This window comes from Pocillopora damicornis, chromosome 13 (genome assembly GCF_964200805.1).
Source record: "Pocillopora damicornis chromosome 13, jaPocDami1.2, whole genome shotgun sequence".
Classification (NCBI taxonomy): domain Eukaryota; kingdom Metazoa; phylum Cnidaria; class Anthozoa; order Scleractinia; family Pocilloporidae; genus Pocillopora; species Pocillopora damicornis.
Window position 1 is genome coordinate 16,238,662 of NC_142682.1, and position 18,773 is coordinate 16,257,434.

The 18,773-nt window shown below is 38.8% G+C and overlaps 3 protein-coding genes and 1 pseudogene across 4 annotated transcripts; 3 read left to right on the forward strand and 1 right to left on the reverse strand.

The window, feature by feature from the left end:
• Positions 1-389: 389 nt before the first annotated feature.
• Positions 390-4,472, forward strand: LOC149035699 (basement membrane-specific heparan sulfate proteoglycan core protein-like). The gene is made up of 3 exons (XM_089190949.1): positions 390-683; positions 1,326-1,940; positions 2,451-4,472. The coding sequence occupies exons 1-3, from the start codon at positions 491-493 to the stop codon at positions 3,005-3,007; spliced, it is 1,365 nt and encodes a 454-aa protein (XP_089047075.1). The 5' UTR covers positions 390-490; the 3' UTR covers positions 3,008-4,472.
• Positions 3,479-4,472, forward strand: LOC113684760 (angiopoietin-related protein 7 pseudogene; annotated as a pseudogene). Its single transcript, XR_016182114.1, has one exon. The product of XR_016182114.1 is annotated as an angiopoietin-related protein 7 pseudogene (transcript).
• A 3,099-nt stretch (positions 4,473-7,571) lies between these two features.
• Positions 7,572-12,423, forward strand: LOC113684758 (uncharacterized). The gene is made up of 4 exons (XM_089190951.1): positions 7,572-8,182; positions 9,130-9,657; positions 9,931-10,467; positions 11,088-12,423. The coding sequence occupies exons 1-4, from the start codon at positions 7,978-7,980 to the stop codon at positions 11,687-11,689; spliced, it is 1,872 nt and encodes a 623-aa protein (XP_089047077.1). The 5' UTR covers positions 7,572-7,977; the 3' UTR covers positions 11,690-12,423.
• Positions 12,424-12,968: 545 nt separating this feature from the next.
• LOC113684759 (lipoyl synthase, mitochondrial) lies at positions 12,969-18,627 on the reverse strand. Its single transcript, XM_089190950.1, has 11 exons — positions 18,537-18,627; positions 18,263-18,429; positions 17,733-17,826; positions 17,205-17,285; positions 16,627-16,783; positions 16,149-16,206; positions 15,874-16,002; positions 15,216-15,361; positions 14,910-14,980; positions 14,242-14,353; positions 12,969-13,982 (listed from the first exon to the last, which is right to left on the reverse strand). Exons 1-11 carry the CDS (start codon positions 18,600-18,602, stop codon positions 13,927-13,929), a joined length of 1,137 nt encoding a protein of 378 aa, XP_089047076.1. The 5' UTR covers positions 18,603-18,627; the 3' UTR covers positions 12,969-13,926.
• Positions 18,628-18,773: the final 146 nt, after the last annotated feature.

An 18,773-nucleotide genomic window follows, 5' to 3' on the forward strand; every position in this document is an offset into this window, starting at 1 on the left:
CTAAACATTCAGGGTGTTCCTAATTACTGAAGTTCAAAGTTGAAATATACTGACACATTTCTAGTAAAACTGAAAAACATAAGCGCATAGGAGGATGTTTTTCTACGCAATCTGGTTTTCTGAAGTACCAGAAACTGCAAAAGCATTTTTATATTAAAAACCGAGAACTAGATATTAGTAATGGATGATTTGGAGCTGGAATCGATATAAGTATCGATAATTTTGTCGGTCCTGTCATGTCAAAATGATTTGGAAGAAACCTTTCTGGACGTGAGAAGGTTTTTTGATGAGTGATATAAACAGCCTGCGTTTTTCATCTTGCAATCACAACGAAAAAATATTAAATTAATGCAAATATATTTTAAAATAAAATCGGCACAATCAAAGATATAAAAAAATCATGGGTGTTCCAAACAATCTGATATCAAATGCAAGGTTTAAAAAAGACAAGGCATTTCTGTGTTGAGTCACTTGTGAGAGGTTGTTCACAATGTCGAGCGTTGGAGGATCTTCCCGTCTTCTCGTGGTTTGCTGTTGTGTGTCGTTTATCAGTATTTTGCTGTACTGTGTTGGTTTTGTGATACTTGAGTTACAACTAGAAGCTTATAGAGAAAGACTCGAGACTTTTGAGATCAAAGAAAAAGGTCTTGAGGAAACACGAGCTGAGGAGAATGCAACAAAGGGTGAGTGCACTGTATAGTAAGGAAAACTTCCTGCCAAAGTCTCGTGAACGAGGACAGTTCGACTTGTTTTTAAAATTTCAGTCCAGACTGAGGCCAGAACAAAATTGGACTGAGAACTAATAAATGAACAAAAATGAACAACTAAATCTAAACATGTTAAGCGCACAAAAGAACCACTGAAATTATCATTGAGCAGTGTTGGTATTCCACAGGTAGTGTCTCATAAACTCGCGTAAGCCCTATTTAAGAAGGGAGAAACGATTTAATGACGGTGAGAAGGTAAACAGTCCCATTTTAGAACTTTTACCACATTTTTAAATTTGCAGTTGCCCTCCGACAGCTTTGCGTCCGTCCGTAAGTCCGAAAAGTTGTGGGTGTGCGACATATTGTTTCCATTTTTTTTTAATGTTTGAGAAGCTCTTAGTGAGTTTTCAGTGCAATAATAAGTTGTGTAATCTCGTAAATAGCTGTTAGTCTTTGGTTTCATTTCATAGCTTTAAACTTAAACCCCACTTAGACAGAAAATCTGCAAAGAGGCGACACCTTCATCGTGCGGCAAATATACTAACTTTGAGCCCTTCCTGCCTTTCTCTTTCAAATACCCAACCATTCAAAAACTTTACTCATGGATTAATTTCACAGAACTTCGCCCACCGAATGTTCAGTCTCTCCGCTCTTCAGGAAAAGAGAGGAGCCCGAGAGCTGCTGAAACACCTCCAAAAGGAGACAATCACGTTTTAACTCCAGAAATACAGCAACAAATCAACAGATCAGTTCACTCCGTAACGAAAAAGATCTGCACCAGCAGAAGTCAAATCTGTGTACAAGGACCCCCTGGAAAGGTTGGACCCCGAGGGCCTCATGGTCCCCCTGGGTATCCGGGGCTTCCCGGACCTCCTGGGATAAAGGGCCAGAAGGGTGAGCCCGGAGAGCCCACCTCACTGACTCCGACCTCCCTTCAGCCATTCAGGGGACAGGCAGCGGATGTTATTTCTGCCCCTGGGATTGTGGTGACACCAGCTGTCAGCACTATTGCCTTGGGTCAGTCCGCTTCATTCCAGTGTTTGGCGAAGAAAAACATGGATGCGACAGTTTCCTGGTTCAAGGAAGTTGGCTCCCTTCCAAGGGGAAGATACTCCATTATCAAAGGATCTCTACACATCAAGAATGCTACAGTGGGTGACAATGGGATGTATGTTTGCACAATTCGTACTGACCAGGGGACCGCTCAGGCTTCTGTTACACTCAACGTGAAAGGTAACCGATAAACGTTGCTGTTACCAGGCCAGTTACGTACATGTTTACTTTTATTTAGCCGATAATGGCAAGTAGCAATCTCAATGGTTTAATAATTACCATAACTAGTTCTGTTTTTGGAAAATGCTTTCTTTACTTAAGGAAAAAAAAAACCAGCCTGTTAATTTCATCATACACTGTAGATCAATACCTCGGTCAATTTTGAGACATCACTATCTCAAACAGTTTTCAAGTTAAGAGAAATTTGTCAGGTTTTGGCATTGATGATTTCACATGTTAAACACGGAGATGACATGTTTAAAAACTTTCATCAATAAGGGGCCTTTATTACGTTGATATCAATGTTATGACAAAAGTCAATTTAAAGAAAATCTGTGGTAACGTACCATCCTTTGGGACAAACAGTATCCTGTGTGACTAGAGTACATTATTATACATACTCTCTTTAAGTTATAGTTGCATAGGTCAAAATCATTTTCTTCATTATTTTTTCCAACTATATCACCTTAGCTCGTCCACTCATTTCTCTTCCTACCGGACCGATCTACAGCGAGAGTGGAAAGGAAGTCAAACTCCCTCTATGCCAGGTCATAGGATATCCCCCTCCCGTGGTTTCATGGACAAAACTATTTGGTGATCTACCTGGTGGAAGGGCCACTGTACATGGCCACACCCTGACCATCGCAAAGGCAGACAAGAAAGATTCAGGAACCTACATATGCACAGCTTCGAACGCCATGGGTACAACGCACTCCATGACATCTCTGATAGTCAATGTGGTGCCCCAGTTTACTGTCAAGCCACCAGAGAAGATTGAGCTTTACCATGGACAGTCAGTGACACTCAACTGCTCTGCAGAGGGGCATCCAGAACCCAGCATCACCTGGACACGGTGTAAGAGAGACATAGCAGCAGACCGGTCTGAAATGGAAGGAGTACAATTGAAGATAAACAGTTTAACGGCGAAGGACAGTGGGACATACATCTGCTCAGCACAGAGCGAGTTTGTTCATGTGGAGACTGAGGTGCAACTGATTGTGAAAACAGGTGAGAATTATTTGCTATAATAACCTTGCAGATCTTCTGTTCCTTTCCTCGCCTACTTGTTGTTCCTTTCTTGGTTGAATTATTTGATGTATTTGTTGTTGTTTGTTTGTTTTTTTCACACGTGTATATCTAGAACAAATCTAAGAAAATGACAATCCACGATAATAATATCCAAACTTTGAATCGCTTCTCACGAGTATAAATATAGACTGAACGAAAAGAGGACCAGCTTCGCAAAATTAATTCCCATTTCCCGAAAAAAATTGGAGGAATAAGAAAATTACTCGTCCGAGATTACGCTAAAGAGAAAAAGTCTGCCATTTTGGGAAAGTAAGCTGGTTTCAACTGAATTAGGCTAGAATCTCTTAACCCTTAAAAAAAATATTCAAGGAAATTATATTTGTTGTAAATAAGGTAAAAATACTCAAGTTACTGTACTAAAAAATATTTTTTTAACTTTTGAAACGGCAAAAAATCGGTGGTCAATCACTTCATCCATTTTTCGAACTCTTTACAAATTCTAATTTCGAGTGGCTCAGGGAATTTGTTTCTTACTGAAACTTTCTTGTGTTTTTTCTTTAGCCCGAGATTGCACAGAGCTCCTTGCTGCCGGCTTCAAGGATAGTGGAGTGTACACAGTCAACCCAGCAAACAAAACCAGTTTTGAAGTGTACTGTGACATGACGACGGATGGTGGTGGATGGACCGTCTTTCACAAACGCTTTGATGGGTTCGTTGGATTCTACAGGGACTGGGACGAGTACAAGAACGGGTTTGGTGACGTCAGAGGGGAGTTTTGGCTTGGAAACGAAAAGATTCATCAACTGACTGAGATCCCGAGTCAGTTGCGAGTGGAAATCAACACCACATCGGCTGGAAATAGATACGCAAAATATGGTAATTTTACGGTGACAAATGAGGCAACCAACTATACCTTGTTTGTCGGATTCTATTCTGGTAACGCTAAAGATCGACTTTCTTATCATAACGGTATGGCTTTTTCAACCCAGGATAGAGACAATGACAAGGACAGTGGTGGGAACTGTGCTACGTCTTCCAAAGGAGCATGGTGGTACAACTCCTGTTTTCAGTCCAGCCTGAACAGTAACTTCGGAGATAGCAACTATAATTGGTACTGGAATTCACTCATAGGTAGCCAGATGAAACTCAAACCAAAATCTCCTTGATTGACTTTATAATCTACATTTGGACTGGAAAGCGAAGTGATTAGAATGATGGAAGAGATAATAAGAAAAACTTCAGATTGGAGTAATAATAACCTGTGAGTCATTATAGCGAGGTATTGGAAACTCCTGTATAAGCATGAGATTCACAACGTAGCAGCCTAAATTGAGTCTTATCTAAAGAGTTTGCGAAATTTGTAGTTGCCGCCATTCAGCAAGCTTTGTTTGTTTCGAAATTGTAACATTTTCGTCGTTACTTACTTTTTCCCTCTTGAATAAATTGTGTGATTTCCATGTAAAATCTCGCGAATTTCGGTAATCTTCCCATCTTGTAACTTTGCTAAATTTCGTCGGTTTTGATGGGCCTTTCCTTAAACCTCCCAAATTACTTTAATAATTTGCGTCCGTACGCGCGTTCATAAGAATTTTTGAAAATTTGGTAATATTTGCTATTGGGCGATTTTTTGTGTCTGCTTTCAATCCTGGTATTTCATGGACGTGACTGAAGGTCTCAATGGGATGCTGCCTTACCGCTAACGGTTAAAATGTTGGCAATTTTACGGCTAATAGTTAATTTTTTTTGTGTCGGACTATCGAAAAACTTTTACAGTTCACTTTTTCTGAGGCTAAATTTTTTGCTAAATTTTTTGCTAAATTTTTTAAAGCCGTTTTACTGCTAACGGTTAACCCCATTGAAACCCTCATAGCTGACTCTGAAACCAAACGCAAGCGAGTTAAACGAATGTGTTTCATTAACCGAGGGTTTTTAACATAATAATAATAATATTTGAGTGCATTTTACGTAGCAGGAAGCTAGGATATATAAACATTGTAAACACGGTTGTAAAGTGAAATCTTAAATTGAGGAAGTGATGAAAGAGAGAAATTATAGCTAAAACTGAATTATTTTGATTAACTAACATGAAATATTGGTCGAAATATTCTTTATATGTTGTTTCGAAATTTTTTTGTATTAATTGAAAAACCTGTGAAAGTTTCCCTTAAAAGTTTTACGTTTCAACCAAGAAATACATACTGTAAGCACTTTTGACATACTACGTGACCGTACCTGTACGTGGCAAAGGGCCCTTCAACTTGTCCCAAGATTCAGCAAAGTTAATTTGAAGATTAAACATGCTAGATAATTGCTTTCAGGTTAGGTTTTGATGAGCTGAGCCTTTTTTCGATTTAAATACCGTCATAACGGGCCTCAGCCGGAAAATTTCAGTACTCAAACATATACGCAATTACCTGCATCTCAGGAAGACATTTGTAATCGAATAGAATGAAGTAAGGCGCTAAGACAGGGCAAGTATCCCTCGATACTTTTAAGTCTTTATCTTGAAATGAACAAACATTATTATGACAGGATGGACGTCTCGTTTAGTAGTACTTTCGGTGTGAAAGTAATTAAAGAAATATTTTTTTTCACCTCATAAACTCTACGTGTATTGCTACAGAAAGTTACATTTGACATCGCCGGATTGTTTTGGATCTCTCTCGATGGCAACAAGGTTTGTCTTTGCATAAACATCTACTTCTTTGATACTTGAAAAGTGTCACGGTTACATCAACAGTTTCTTACATATGATGATATGCCGGCACATCGACGAGATACTAGTGGAGAAACGGCGCAACAGAATCATCGGAAAGAAGCTCATTTAAAAGCCAACTGCGGAAGGTCTCTGAAACGAACAACGCAGCAGAGGCAACGCAGAAATGAAGGAAGAAGAAAGACGGAAGTTATAGAATCTGGAAGAATTTCGAGCGCACGTTTCTCTATTTTTTGGAAAACGTTTCAGCCACTATTTATATCCTTCCTGTTTGACCTGGAGCAGATGTGAGTACATATTTTCATGTCCACCGATATCATTTTTGATTATCTAAAATTAGCTTCTTCAATTCGGTATTTGCACGTACAGTTAAGTTGATCTATTAGTGCGTTAAACTAGTCGTTTAAAAAGCGCTTTTTCGCAAAAATGTGCGCTGAGCCAAAACATAGCACTTTATTATGATTTAACCTTTCTTCTCCGATCCGAAACTTTCTAAATACTCAGTTCTTAGCCTCATGGTGAGTGATACATTATTGGCCAGAAGCCACCAGCCACGGGTTTGTCAGTTTAAAACATGATAAATTGAAACAAAAAAACAAAAATTGAAATAAAAGCAGGTTAATCACATATTACCCTTTTTAGATGTCCTCATTGACAACCATGACCCCAGTTCCTCTCTAACTAGGGTTTACCGCAAGAAAACTTTCACTGGGTTACTAACTAATTATTTCAGTTTCACCTCGTACTCTTACAAAGTGGGTCTCATTAAGACACTCGTTTATAGGGCCTACAAAATTAATAACATCTGGTTAGGGTTTCACGAGGACATTCTAAAAAAGAATCTTTTCCCTGCTCATTTAATCGAGAAGATTATAAACCGTTACATCACTGGGACCCAAAACAATCATCGTCCACGGGATTCCCTTCCTACCACTTCACCTGCGTTCTACTTTAAGCTACCCTACATAGGCCACTTCTCTGCTATCCCTCAAAAAAAGGTCCGCCATTTTATCAAGCGTTATTGCAAGGACGTGGATATCTAACTGGTTTTCTCTTCCTTTAAAATCGGTAACTTGCTTGGTGTGAAAGATCCTGTCCTTGACGGGCTCCGTTCACGTGTGGTTTTTAAGTTTGTATGTGCTGGCTGTAATGCCTGTTACGTCGATGAAACCTGCCGGCATTTTTCCACAGGTGTCAGAGAGCACTTAGTCAGTGACAGAGCCTCTCACATTTTCAGGCATCTGAAAGATTCTCCACATTGTCGCGCTTTGTTTTCTACAGATAATTTCCATGTTTTAGATCACGCCTCCACCGGCTTTCAGCTTAAGATAAAAGAGGCTATTCATATTCAAAGAGAACAACCATCTTTGAATCAGCAATTACACCATGTAAATCTAAAACTATCTTTTTAATTCTCACACTTTCATCCTTTACCTCTTTTCTTGTTGTCACTATTCATCTTAATTTGCATTGTTCTATTTACCATACAATTCAACTTTCAACGCTTTTTACAGAAATTAACTGAAGATGACAGACGCTTCTGTCGAAACATGTCTTACAAACTCAAAAGTGTTGTCGCTTTCTTTAAATTCTGAAACAAAAAAATATTCACAGCCTACTTGGCAACTAACACATTATAGCGAATTGACGCAAATGAAATATGCAGAAGAAAATTTATTGGTACAATCACTTTGTCCTAAGATGAAAGATTTAAAGGTGTCTCTTTCTTCAGTGGTTCTAAACGGCATTTGGTTCTAATAAGACTGATAAGGAATAATATGTCCATGGTTGCCAAGTAAGTAAGTGATATCTGTCACGTAATAACCTGTGGCATGTAGCTGGTTTCCGGACCAGTTCTCCGTTTAATTCAGTATCTAGAGTTAAAGAATGCGAAATGGGGACTAGATGTGTTAAAATCTTAATAAAAATCTTCATTTAGACATACCGGCTTTGTCCCAGACTCATGACATAAGCTTACTGTCGTTCATCGAAATGTCCAGTCGTTGAAACACTTCTACCCCTACGTGCTAAACACTGAAGGAAGTAACATTCGATTCACTTTGTCCTTAGCTGAAAGGATTGTGAAACTGTCAACAATCCCTTAAAAAAAATAACCTGGTATCATAGGTTTGATTACAAAGAAATGAAAGTCATGCTTCCCATTGAGCTAATCCCAAAAGGTATAAATCGTTTGAATCATATGAAGACATCAACAATTGTAGTAAACTACTGAAAGTATACTTTCTATGCATAATGACGGATTCGGACAAAAGCAAACCTTCTCGCTTTCTCGTTATTTGTTGCCTTTGTATAACTCTTTTGAGCGTGGTATTCTATAGTGTCAGTTTTATGAGAATGGTAGGGGAGCTGAGGGAACAAAACAAAAGAATTCTGGCTCTTGAGGAAAACCAGGGAAAGATGACAACAGACATCCCGCTTCCTAAGCCTTCGACTCCTGGTAAGAATGATTCAGTAAGGCTCCAATTGCCAATGTCTTGCTCGCAAAACGTAAGTGAGAACAGTACAATGTTTGTATAGACAAGAAAGTCAGGAACAATGAACCAAATTGAAGTCACTTTGCATTTAATATTTCAGTATAATAGGAGGAAAACATCAGCCGTAGTTACGCAGCTTTTGCAAATAATGAAAAGATGAAATATGTCGAGTCCTTGTTGTCGCAGTGAGAAAAGCTTAACTGCCAGATTTTCCTCAAAAGATTTTCGGAAAGATTAATCCCGAGAACATTTCATTAAGTTCCGTGAGTCAGTTAAAAAAAACTGTTTCAGTGGCTCGTGCATGAACAAAGTCGATCATTTTGACACGGTTTGATTTCAATTACTTCAGTGGCAAAAATGCGTGGCTCCATGGCTCTAGCCATTTTGTACAGTGATAAATTCTCTTCAAAATGCCAATGCATCATCTAACAAACAAGTGAAGAGAAAAACTTATTAACTGTATAAATTTGCCTGAATTTATTAAATAATTTACGAAGGTTCGAATTCTTCCGCTTATAGATTTAAATTCTGCTTGTCAAAGGAATTTAGTGAAGGGTAACGAGTGGTCGTTCGGTGATTTCGAAATCTATCAGCGTTTCCTCATATATGGTGCAATCTGTTTGGCCTCACTCCTCTCCGTGATAGACAGCGAGTTGAGCGAGTAGTCTACCTATCCGGTTGTGGCGTGACCTATTATATCATTTTAATATCAAACATGAGCGTGCCTTGTTGCTAAGTTTTGAACTAGAATGTTTACACTTAGGCAATTAAAATGTTCGCTCTTTATCCAAATGTGTTACATTTTTTCGGGTTTAGCCTTCATCAATCATCGTGCAATTGAAATCTTGAGCTGGAAAGGAGAAAAGTTGTGCAGGAGTTGCCATTGACAATATTTATTCTTCCATTTCAGATATCCACAGCGTTCTGCCCCCTAGCTCTAGATCTTCAGCTCAGGTGAGAATCCCGCGAGCCGCTGATAGCTCCGCCAAGGGAGACAGTGGAGTTTTATCCCCCGATATCCATAGGCAAATTTCAAAATCCGTTTACGCTGCAACGCAAAAGATCTGTACAAGCAAAAGTCAGGTTTGTATCAAGGGTCAAAAGGGAGAACCTGGAGATCCGAAGTCGACTTCTTCTCCTCAGCTTATTAAGGGAGAAGCGGGGGGTGTTGTTACTGCCCCTGGGATTCTATTGCAACCGGCCATGAGCACAATCGACTTGGGCGAGACAGCTGCATTTCAATGTTCTCCAGAGAAGAACGTTGTTGCAACAATTTCATGGTCCAAGGAGGAAGGCTTCCTTCCCACTGGAAGATATTCCATTGTTAAAGGAGGGCTCTACATCAGGAATGCTACAGTGGGTGACAATGGGATGTACGTGTGTACAATTCGTACTGACCAAGGGACCGCTCAGGCGTCTGTTACTCTCAACGTCAATGGTAAAGTTCTATTTACATTAAGTTCGTAACGTCAGTTTAAGAGGCAGCATTAGTTAAAATTTAGCGTCTGGCAGGATTCGTCTACTTGCCTTTACAATTACCTAGTCAATGATATTGGGGAAGTAGGAAACGTCAAGCATATCTTATTATTATATGGAAAAACAATCGAAAATAGGAAAAACAAAGGTTTGTAAAACCGTACATTAATTGTGCCCGTACCATCTTAAGCTGATTTTATCGCCAAAACCTAAAGATCACCTTCTTTCCACGCAGCTCGGCCACTCATCTCTCTACCCGCCGGACCAATCTACGCTGAGAGTGGAAAGGACGTCAAGCTCCCTCTATGCCGGGTCATCGGATATCCTCCTGCAGTGGTATCTTGGTCAAAACTTTTTGACCAACTCCCTGGTGGTAGAGCCACTGTGAAAGGCCACACTCTGACCATATCAAAAGCAGACAAGAACGATTCAGGAGCCTACATCTGCACAGCTTCGAACGCCATGGGTGCAACACACTCCATGACATCTCTGATAGTCAATGTAGTGCCTCAGTTTACTGTCAAGCCACCAGAGAAGATTGAGCTTTACCATGGACAGTCAGTGACACTCAACTGCTCTGCAGACGGACACCCAATACCCAGCATCACCTGGACACGGTGTAAAGAAGACATACCAGCAGACCGGTTTGAAATGGAAGGAGGACAACTGAAGATAAACAGTTTAACGGCAAAGGAGAGTGGGACATACATCTGCTCAGCACAGAGCGAGTTTGTTCATGTGGAGACTGAGGTGCAACTGATTGTGAAAACAGGTGAGAATTATTGGCTGTAATAATCTTGCAGAACAGTGGAATGTTTTAGTAGGTGCATAAACATGCAGATCTTCTGTTCCTTTCCTCGCCCACTTGTTGTTCCTTTCCTCGCCCACTTGTTGTTCCTTTCCTGGTTGAATTATTTGATGTTTTTGTTGTTGTTGTCGTTGTTTTTTTTTTCACGTGTGTTTATTTTGAATAATTCTAAGAAAATGTCAGTCTACGATATATAGTCATACCCAAACTGTTAATCGCTTCTCAAGAGTATAAATATAGAAGAAAGGAGGCAAGACCAGTTTCGCAAAATTAATTTCCATTTCCCAAAAAAATGGTGGAATAAGAAAATTTCTCGTCAAAGATTTAGCTGAACAGAAAAAAAAGGGAAGCTTGTTACAATCTAATTAGGCTAGAGTCTCTGGACTCCAAAATAGAAATTTTATTTGTTATCAATAACGCCAAAATACTTAAGTTACTGATAATGAAATGTATTTTCATTTACTTTTGAAACGGCAAGAAATCGGTGGTCAATCACTTCATCCTTTTTTCGAACTTTTTACAAGTTCTAATGTCGAATAGCTCAGGGAATTTATTTCTGAAACTTTCTTGTTTTCATTCTTCAGCCCGAGACTGCACAGAGCTCTTCGCTGCCGGTTTCAAGGATAGTGGAGTGTACACAGTCAACCCAGCAAACAAAACCAGTTTTGAAGTGTACTGTGATATGATGACAGATGGTGGTGGATGGACCGTCTTTCACAAACGCTTTAATGGGTTCGTTGGATTCTACAGGGACTGGGACGAGTACAAGAACGGGTTTGGTGACGTCAGAGGGGAGTTTTGGCTTGGAAACGAAAAGATTCATCAACTGACTGAGATCCCGAGTCAGTTGCGAGTAGAAATCAACACCACATCGGCTGGAAATAGATACGCAAAATATAGTAATTTTACGGTGACAAATGAGGCAACCAACTACACCTTGTTTGTCGGATTCTATTCTGGTAACGCTTACGATAAACTTTCTTATCATAACGGTATGGCTTTCTCCACCCAGGATAGGGACAATGACAAGGATGGTGCGAACTGTGCTACGGCTTACAGAGGAGCATGGTGGTATAATTCCTGTACTCATTCCAGCCTGAACAGTAACTTCGGAAATGATAACTATGTTTGGAACTGGAATCCACTCATGGGAAGCCAGATGAAACTCAAACCAAAATCCCTTTGATTTACTTTTTAATTTACATTTGGACTGGACAGCGAAGTGACGTGAATGATGGAAGAGATAATAAGAAAAACTTCAAATTGTAGTAATAATGATAAAAGTTTTATTAACTGACTGAGATTCCGAGTCAGCTTAAGGAAGAAATCAACGCCCTTTCTGATGGAAATAAATATGCTAAATATAATAATTTTGTGGTCACAAACAAAGCTTCTAACTGCACACTTTCCGTGGGTTTCTATTCTGATGATGTTCACCCATCATAATAGTATGGCTTTTACCACGAAGGACAGGGATAGTGACAAAAGCGGTGGTGAGATAACAGCTGTTCCAACCTCAACGTTAACTATGGAGATTGCGTTTACCAGGGGAACTGGGTCGTCGACGGAAGCCAGATGAAACTTGGGTTGGTAACTTGCGTTAAACAATACCATACAAAAAATCGAATTTGAGAGAAAAAATAAGTTAATTACAGGAAATTTGCAACATCAATGTATCAGTAAATCTCGGCGCATGTAAATCTGAAGTTAAAACTTGCCTAGTTAATTCAAAGAAGTTTGACAACTCAGGCCTCTCATGGGGCACTTTTTTTTTCTCAAGCTCGTGATTCGTTAAGGAATACCTATTGGCTGCAAACTTTTAAGGTCGCATTTTAGCGCAGCTCTTGACGGGTTGAAAAGTGGATGGTATATTGTTGAGATGTCTTGAAGTAACACAAAGTATAGAACATAGTGAAAGGCATGTCGTTTCAGAAATGTTAATGTGGCCAAAACCTTCGTTGTGTGATTTTTAGCCAACGGCATGTTTTACCGTAGGATTACTGAATAATCTTTTATATGGTACGAAAAATATATTCAATGCTTCTAATTCGTTTAAAACAGTCTTCAGTCCCAGAATGCCATTCTTATTTTGAAAGTAATACTAACTCTTTAATCATATACCAGAAAAACTTTATCCGCTTCGGATTGGCTGAAAACGAGCCCATTTTTTTGTAACACGTGTACAAATTACAAACAGCGCGCGCACTGTCAAAATTTCGTCTCTCTTGACTGTCTGTGGTGCTCTTTTCATATTAACCCCTCACAAGTAACAACATGATTTCTCGCGCAATTTGGTGTAAATAAGCACTTAAAATTTTTTCAAAGACCGCGAGCTTTTGCAATTTTGTTGTCTTCGAAAATTCTATTCGTGCTTATTAACACCAAATTGAACTTGAAATCACGTTATTACCTGATTCGCTCCTGTGATTGAAGGGCTACTTTACGTTGAAGATTTCACCACTAACTGATTTTTGCGTACATGACCGTACATGGAATTTATTTGCACTTGTAGTAATATAGTCAACTGAAAAATTAAATTAATATGACAAAGAAGGTTATTACACATGTCGATTTCGGTTGAAGCGACGGGAAAAATATTATACTTACAATTTGTGTTCCATATGCGGCTAGTAAGCTTCGAAGTGCGATCTGTGGTGACACTTTTGAAATGTAAGTTGCGTAACGAACTTCTAGGTTTTTAAATAATTAGTCACCTGATCTATTTTTGCCGCGTTGCGCTAAGATAATTAAATATTCACAAAAAAAATGACAAACGGCTTGAGAAATGCAAATCATTACCTTTGCAAATTTTTAAGGGGAGTCTCTGCTGGGTTCTGAGGTGCGTTTGGTGATTTTGTGGCAATGGGATTGGGTTTGGTACATTTCTGTTTGCTCAAAGATAAGCTGGAGCACCCAAGTCCCATCCGCTTTTTACCTCAGTTTTCGGGTTTCTTGTTCATTGTGAAAGTGTTCATTAATGGGTAGGATCGATGATATGTCTCTCGAGGGCCTGGTACACTCTGAGAAGATGGTGCTTGGGTGTTACATAGATAACAAAAAAGGCCCCACTTAGGGGTTGTTTTTCAATAATCAGAGGAATCCTCATTGGATTGGATCGATGATGTTTATGATTAACTCTATTTTCCCATTATATTAAAACATTGGCATCTCTAAGTGATATTTATTTAAAAAAAAAAAAAAAAGATTTAAACAAGACAAACTGTAGTTTTCATATTAATTACTCTTGCTGCCAAAATCCGAATTTCCCGGACTGAGCAAAGTTCATTCATTCTGCGTATCTTCATGAGTTCCTGAACGACACAACTTCCATCAATATTGGTCTCTCGCAAAGCATAGTTCGTTAAACACGTAGAAAAAGAGGCATGCCACCTTCCACAAGCTGGTTTTCATTTATGTTTAGCGTTAGCCATCTGTGTTTCCTTTTCGAGTTTTTAGCAAGTTCTTCAAGAAGAATTCACCTGTTTGAAATAAGAGAAGGTAACATCTATTTTTATCATTCCTCGAACCAAAGCAGTTACTTTCAACCAAAAAAATCTCGTCATCACTAATAAAAAATGCTCAGAGCATCTCCCGTTTTCTTTACACTAATAACTAACTGCATTGTTAGTTAGTTTGTGGTATTAAAAGTTTCCTCCGTACTGCTTCCTCTAAAGTCCATCCACTGAGTCAAACTTATGTCACAAATTTGGCCCCTATGTCTACTTATTTGTGCTTTACCTGCTCTGTATGAGGATCGTACAAGCGGTCCACTAGCAGTGTACGCAAACCCCAGCTCATTGCCAACCGACTCCCAATGCTTGAACTTCTCAGGAGTGATGTACTCTGTGACCTACGAAGAAAATACTGTCAGCTCCAGCTCTAGTCAAAGAAACACCAGAGCAGAAACGCAACTCATCGGTATATGTGAGCCCTTGGCAACGCATGCGTGCAATTACAGCTGTTAACTCATACAGTCGACGTTACGACAAACGTAAGCCGTAACTACCAATTTAAAAAGCGATTTTTGATTTGCGATACATAAGAATACGGCCTTCGCGGACATTAAACGACTTGTATAGATTTAACAAGGTTAGTAAACTTCTCAAAAGTCAACTTCTCGTATTCCAACTTCTTCAAAACACTCCGTATTTGCGTCAACCTTACACGTGTTTGGGGTCACCACCCTTCTCTTTTTCCCTGAGGGAGGGGTGGAAGGTTTAGGGATTTGAACATCGGCAATTTTTCTTTAACCAAGCAGTTTAAGAGCTTCGTACCGGATATTTCTCGCAACTCATTTTTCATCTTACTGGTGACATTTCTGCATCCCCTCCCTCTTCGAAGCTTGCATACCTTGTTACACAGCTTAACAATATCACGAACGTTTAAACTTCTATCCATGGCGTTACCTTTAGATGAAGCCTCGTTGGTTGCATGTACTGTCCTAATGTCACGCAATCTACTTTAGCTTCACGGAGATCTGATGAATTAAAGGTAAACTAAGTTATTTAATCCTCTATCATGGTTCTCAAACGTTAGTTGGGTTAGAACTGTAAGGCGAACAAAAGCTGCAGACATGACTGTTTTAGCAAATCCCGAAAAAGTAATCCGTTTTCCAAGTTGAAAGGTGGATCGCCTTATGCACAGAGATAAAGTTACAATATAACTGGTATTAGCCTCATTGTACATTATGGCTGACCCTCCTTAGTTTTTACCTTTCAAGGCTTGTAGAACTTCTTCATCAGTTTCACCAAGACCCAGCATCAAAGAGCTTTTAGTCACCATGTGTGGCTCAGTTCTCTTAACATGTCTTAGTACCTCAAGGGACTGTTTGTAGTTTGCTCTTGGGTCACGCACAAGCCTATAACCAAACAGCAAAATTTTCACTCACCAGTAACAAGAACTCTGAGTTCCATGGAGTACAATGGAGCAGACTGATGTACTATTACTACCACTACTACTACTAATAATAATAATGGTAATGATAACTTTTATTACTATTATCAGTTATTAGTAATAATAAGCTTTATGAAGAGTAGGTTATCCTTAAGTTCTCATGTAAAGCATATCATGTTGAACAAAACCTAAAAGTAATTAACAGACAAGCTTAAGAATGGCAAAATAAGTGAGTCTCAAGGTTATCCCTTGTAAAGGCAAGTCCTCTGCAAGTCTCAAATGATCAGCAGGTTAAACAGAAATGCTGGGTGCTCAGATGGAAATGGATCTGTTGCCAAACTTTGAATTGGAAAATTAATCATTATCTTAGACAACAGTTTGAAAACACTCCTCTTTAAAATGGCTTTTAAAAAACTCTCAGCTGGACAATTAGAAAACAAGATCAAATGAATGTCATATTTAATGAATTTAACTCACAACTGCAGTCTATCCACTGTCTCCACATTGTGAGCATAAACATCCAGTCCTGATTTTACCACAGCTTCTACACCTTTTAGATCACCTCGGAAATCACCGGTCAAGCATTCTACAAGTATGCCTGGATTTCTACAAAGAAAGTCAGTACACAAGAAAAAGAAGGTAAGACAAATTTTCCTTGACAGTCCTTGCAGTCAAAGGAATAGGGGTTACTGAAATAAAGCTCTCTCTCCCATTTGCACTAAATTTAACAATGTTTAAAATTTGTTTCTTACCTTTTCTTGATTTCTGTTACTGTCTCTGAAAAATGGGCAGCTCCACCATCTGGCAAATCTAAATCAACACAGAAGCAATAAAATTCATTTACCAAACAAATCATATACTTTAAAAGGCAGAGAGAGGAAGTGGGGAAAGGGAGGCATTACAGCCTTGATAAAGAACAGAAAACAATAAACCAGATAAAGTTTTATCTGCTGGTTAATTCTCCCCTCTAGCTGCTACACATTCCCTTGTAAATTAGTTGCAAGAATTTGGTTTTAGATCAAGATAACAACTTCTACCTGATACATTTGAATACTCTCAATACCAGTTTGCTGGATAGTGAATGGGTATTATAGGGAGAAGTTACATGTGAATCACCTCTGGAAGTTAAAGGGTTATTAATCTGGAGTTCTGTGCTCTAAACATAAGGCTACTGTGGGGGCTGTGCCTAAACTTATATAACCACAGTGGTTCTGTTACACTTCAACATACCATCTCTGTCTACAGAGGTGATGACTATGTAGTCTAAACCCCAGTGACTGATTGCCTCTGCTGTATTCGCAGGCTCCATAGGATCTGGCAGAGGAGGTTTCTTGTTGGTTTTCACAGAACAGAATCTACAACCTCTTGTGCACTGGTCACCAAGTATCTGAAAGGTTATGAATTCATTTTGAATTTCTAGACAACCAACTATCAAGTTTGTGTATAATACAGTGGCATACAATGTAAAAGGAGTTTGTGTTACCCAAATTGTAACTTAAATTTTTTTTCTGAAGTGTCATTTTACAACTCAACTCTTCTGGTGGCAATTCATAAATGTTTGCTCTATCCAACTAAAGTATATATTTTGCTATGTCAAGTTTTGTGGCTTAAATCCAAATGAATCAAAGTATGTGCACCATAAAAGTGTATGCTATAGACATCAATAGACCATTAATGTTTGTTACATGCTATCTTAGAATATTCTAAATAGCCAAAAAACACTAACGGCAAGTTACGAGCCTCTTTCATGTCACTAAAATTTTTCTCATTTTAATCTATTGTTTGTTCCCAGTTTGAGTAACATATACCATAATAGTTGCAGTAGCTGTTTCACTCTCTCCTCCACCCCAGCATTCACCAATATTCGGGCATTTAGCCTCTTCACACACCTACAAATGAATGCAAAACAACAAACCACTTTAAACAGATCAAATTAGCATATGATATGATGTTAAATATTTTGACCAAAGAGTCCAGCCTTTGAGCATACTAAAGATTTTGAATGGTTATATGACAAATTTACAGTACAAAGCATTTTGGTCAACAAAATTTTGTGGCTGTGAAGGACAAAATGATCTAAAGTTAGTGTCTTTTATGTCAATAGAATTAAAATTCAAAATGTAACAGCTTTTTTTCTCTTGAAAAATTAAATCTTTTTTTTTTTGCAAGGCTTAAAGAGCCCAATCATCTATGATATTTTTGCAGACTGAGTGACACTTTGCAAAGAAACTTTGTTTTCGAAAATCATGTCCGAAGTCAGTTCTAGTATTATTGATAAAATTAAATAAAGAATTGACAATTGTGTCAACTACAGGTACTTAAATGAATAGACTCACAGTAGATAAGTTCAACTCTCTTAGTGTTTCTTTGAGTTTATGGTAATTTTTACCAGTGGGTATTTCCCTTTTGAGCCATGGTGGTAGACGTAGTCTGGAAAGAAAACAGAGTCCTCGTGACAACTGATAAGCTAGTGATCTGGGCAAGAATTACTCTATCTCTATACTTTGCAACCATCACTTCCACATATATTCTGAGATCTACGAAACAAGCTTATTTATTTATTTATGTGCGAATGTTTACAGAGCCTGAAAACACAGAGTAGTTTCACTAGCTTTGCACACCATACATAAACATCACGATGACGGCCGAGTCACGATAAAGCTTTAACTGAATAATTTGGCGAATCTCTTTGAAAGAAACGATGTGATAGCGCTCAACGTCCGTCTGTCACTGAAGAGTCCAATTTAAGTTTAACTAAGAACATATGATTACTGTAGCGATATAATACTGCTTCCAAAGTAACCCTGCAGCTGTACTCTAAATGCTAAAGTTGCTCCGTAACCTCTCTTGCTATAAACTATTATACCGTTGTCCTTTCTTTCTCTTGTAGGGATTTTCCTGTGGAATAACCTCTCCTGATATAAATTCTCCCAGACTTGGTCCCTCGGCTATGAGGGATTTCTTATCTGCAGACAGAGAACTAGAGGATCTTCTTAATAGGAAACAACTGCATGACGAAGCATAGACTCCTGGCTGCAAAGTGCGTGAAAATCAAGGAGAAAATTCAATAAAGAGCATAAAGAGAGTAAACATTATCCATATATATCAATTAACTTGGCCTGAAAATAAGTAAAACGCACCGTTATCTTGAGGAAAGTTCTTGAATTCGAAGGCATCAAAGCTAAGACTCTGTTGATGGTCGCCATTTTGAATTGCGTAATTACCAGTCTCTCTCTCTCTCTCTCTCTCTCTCTCTCTCTCTCTCTCTCTCTCTCTCGTCTCATAATTTGATTTCGTTCCCAGGAGCTCTCCCTTTGCAACTGTAGCTCTGCAGAATCTACTGAATAACTACCGTTAACCCTTTCCTTCCCAGGTAG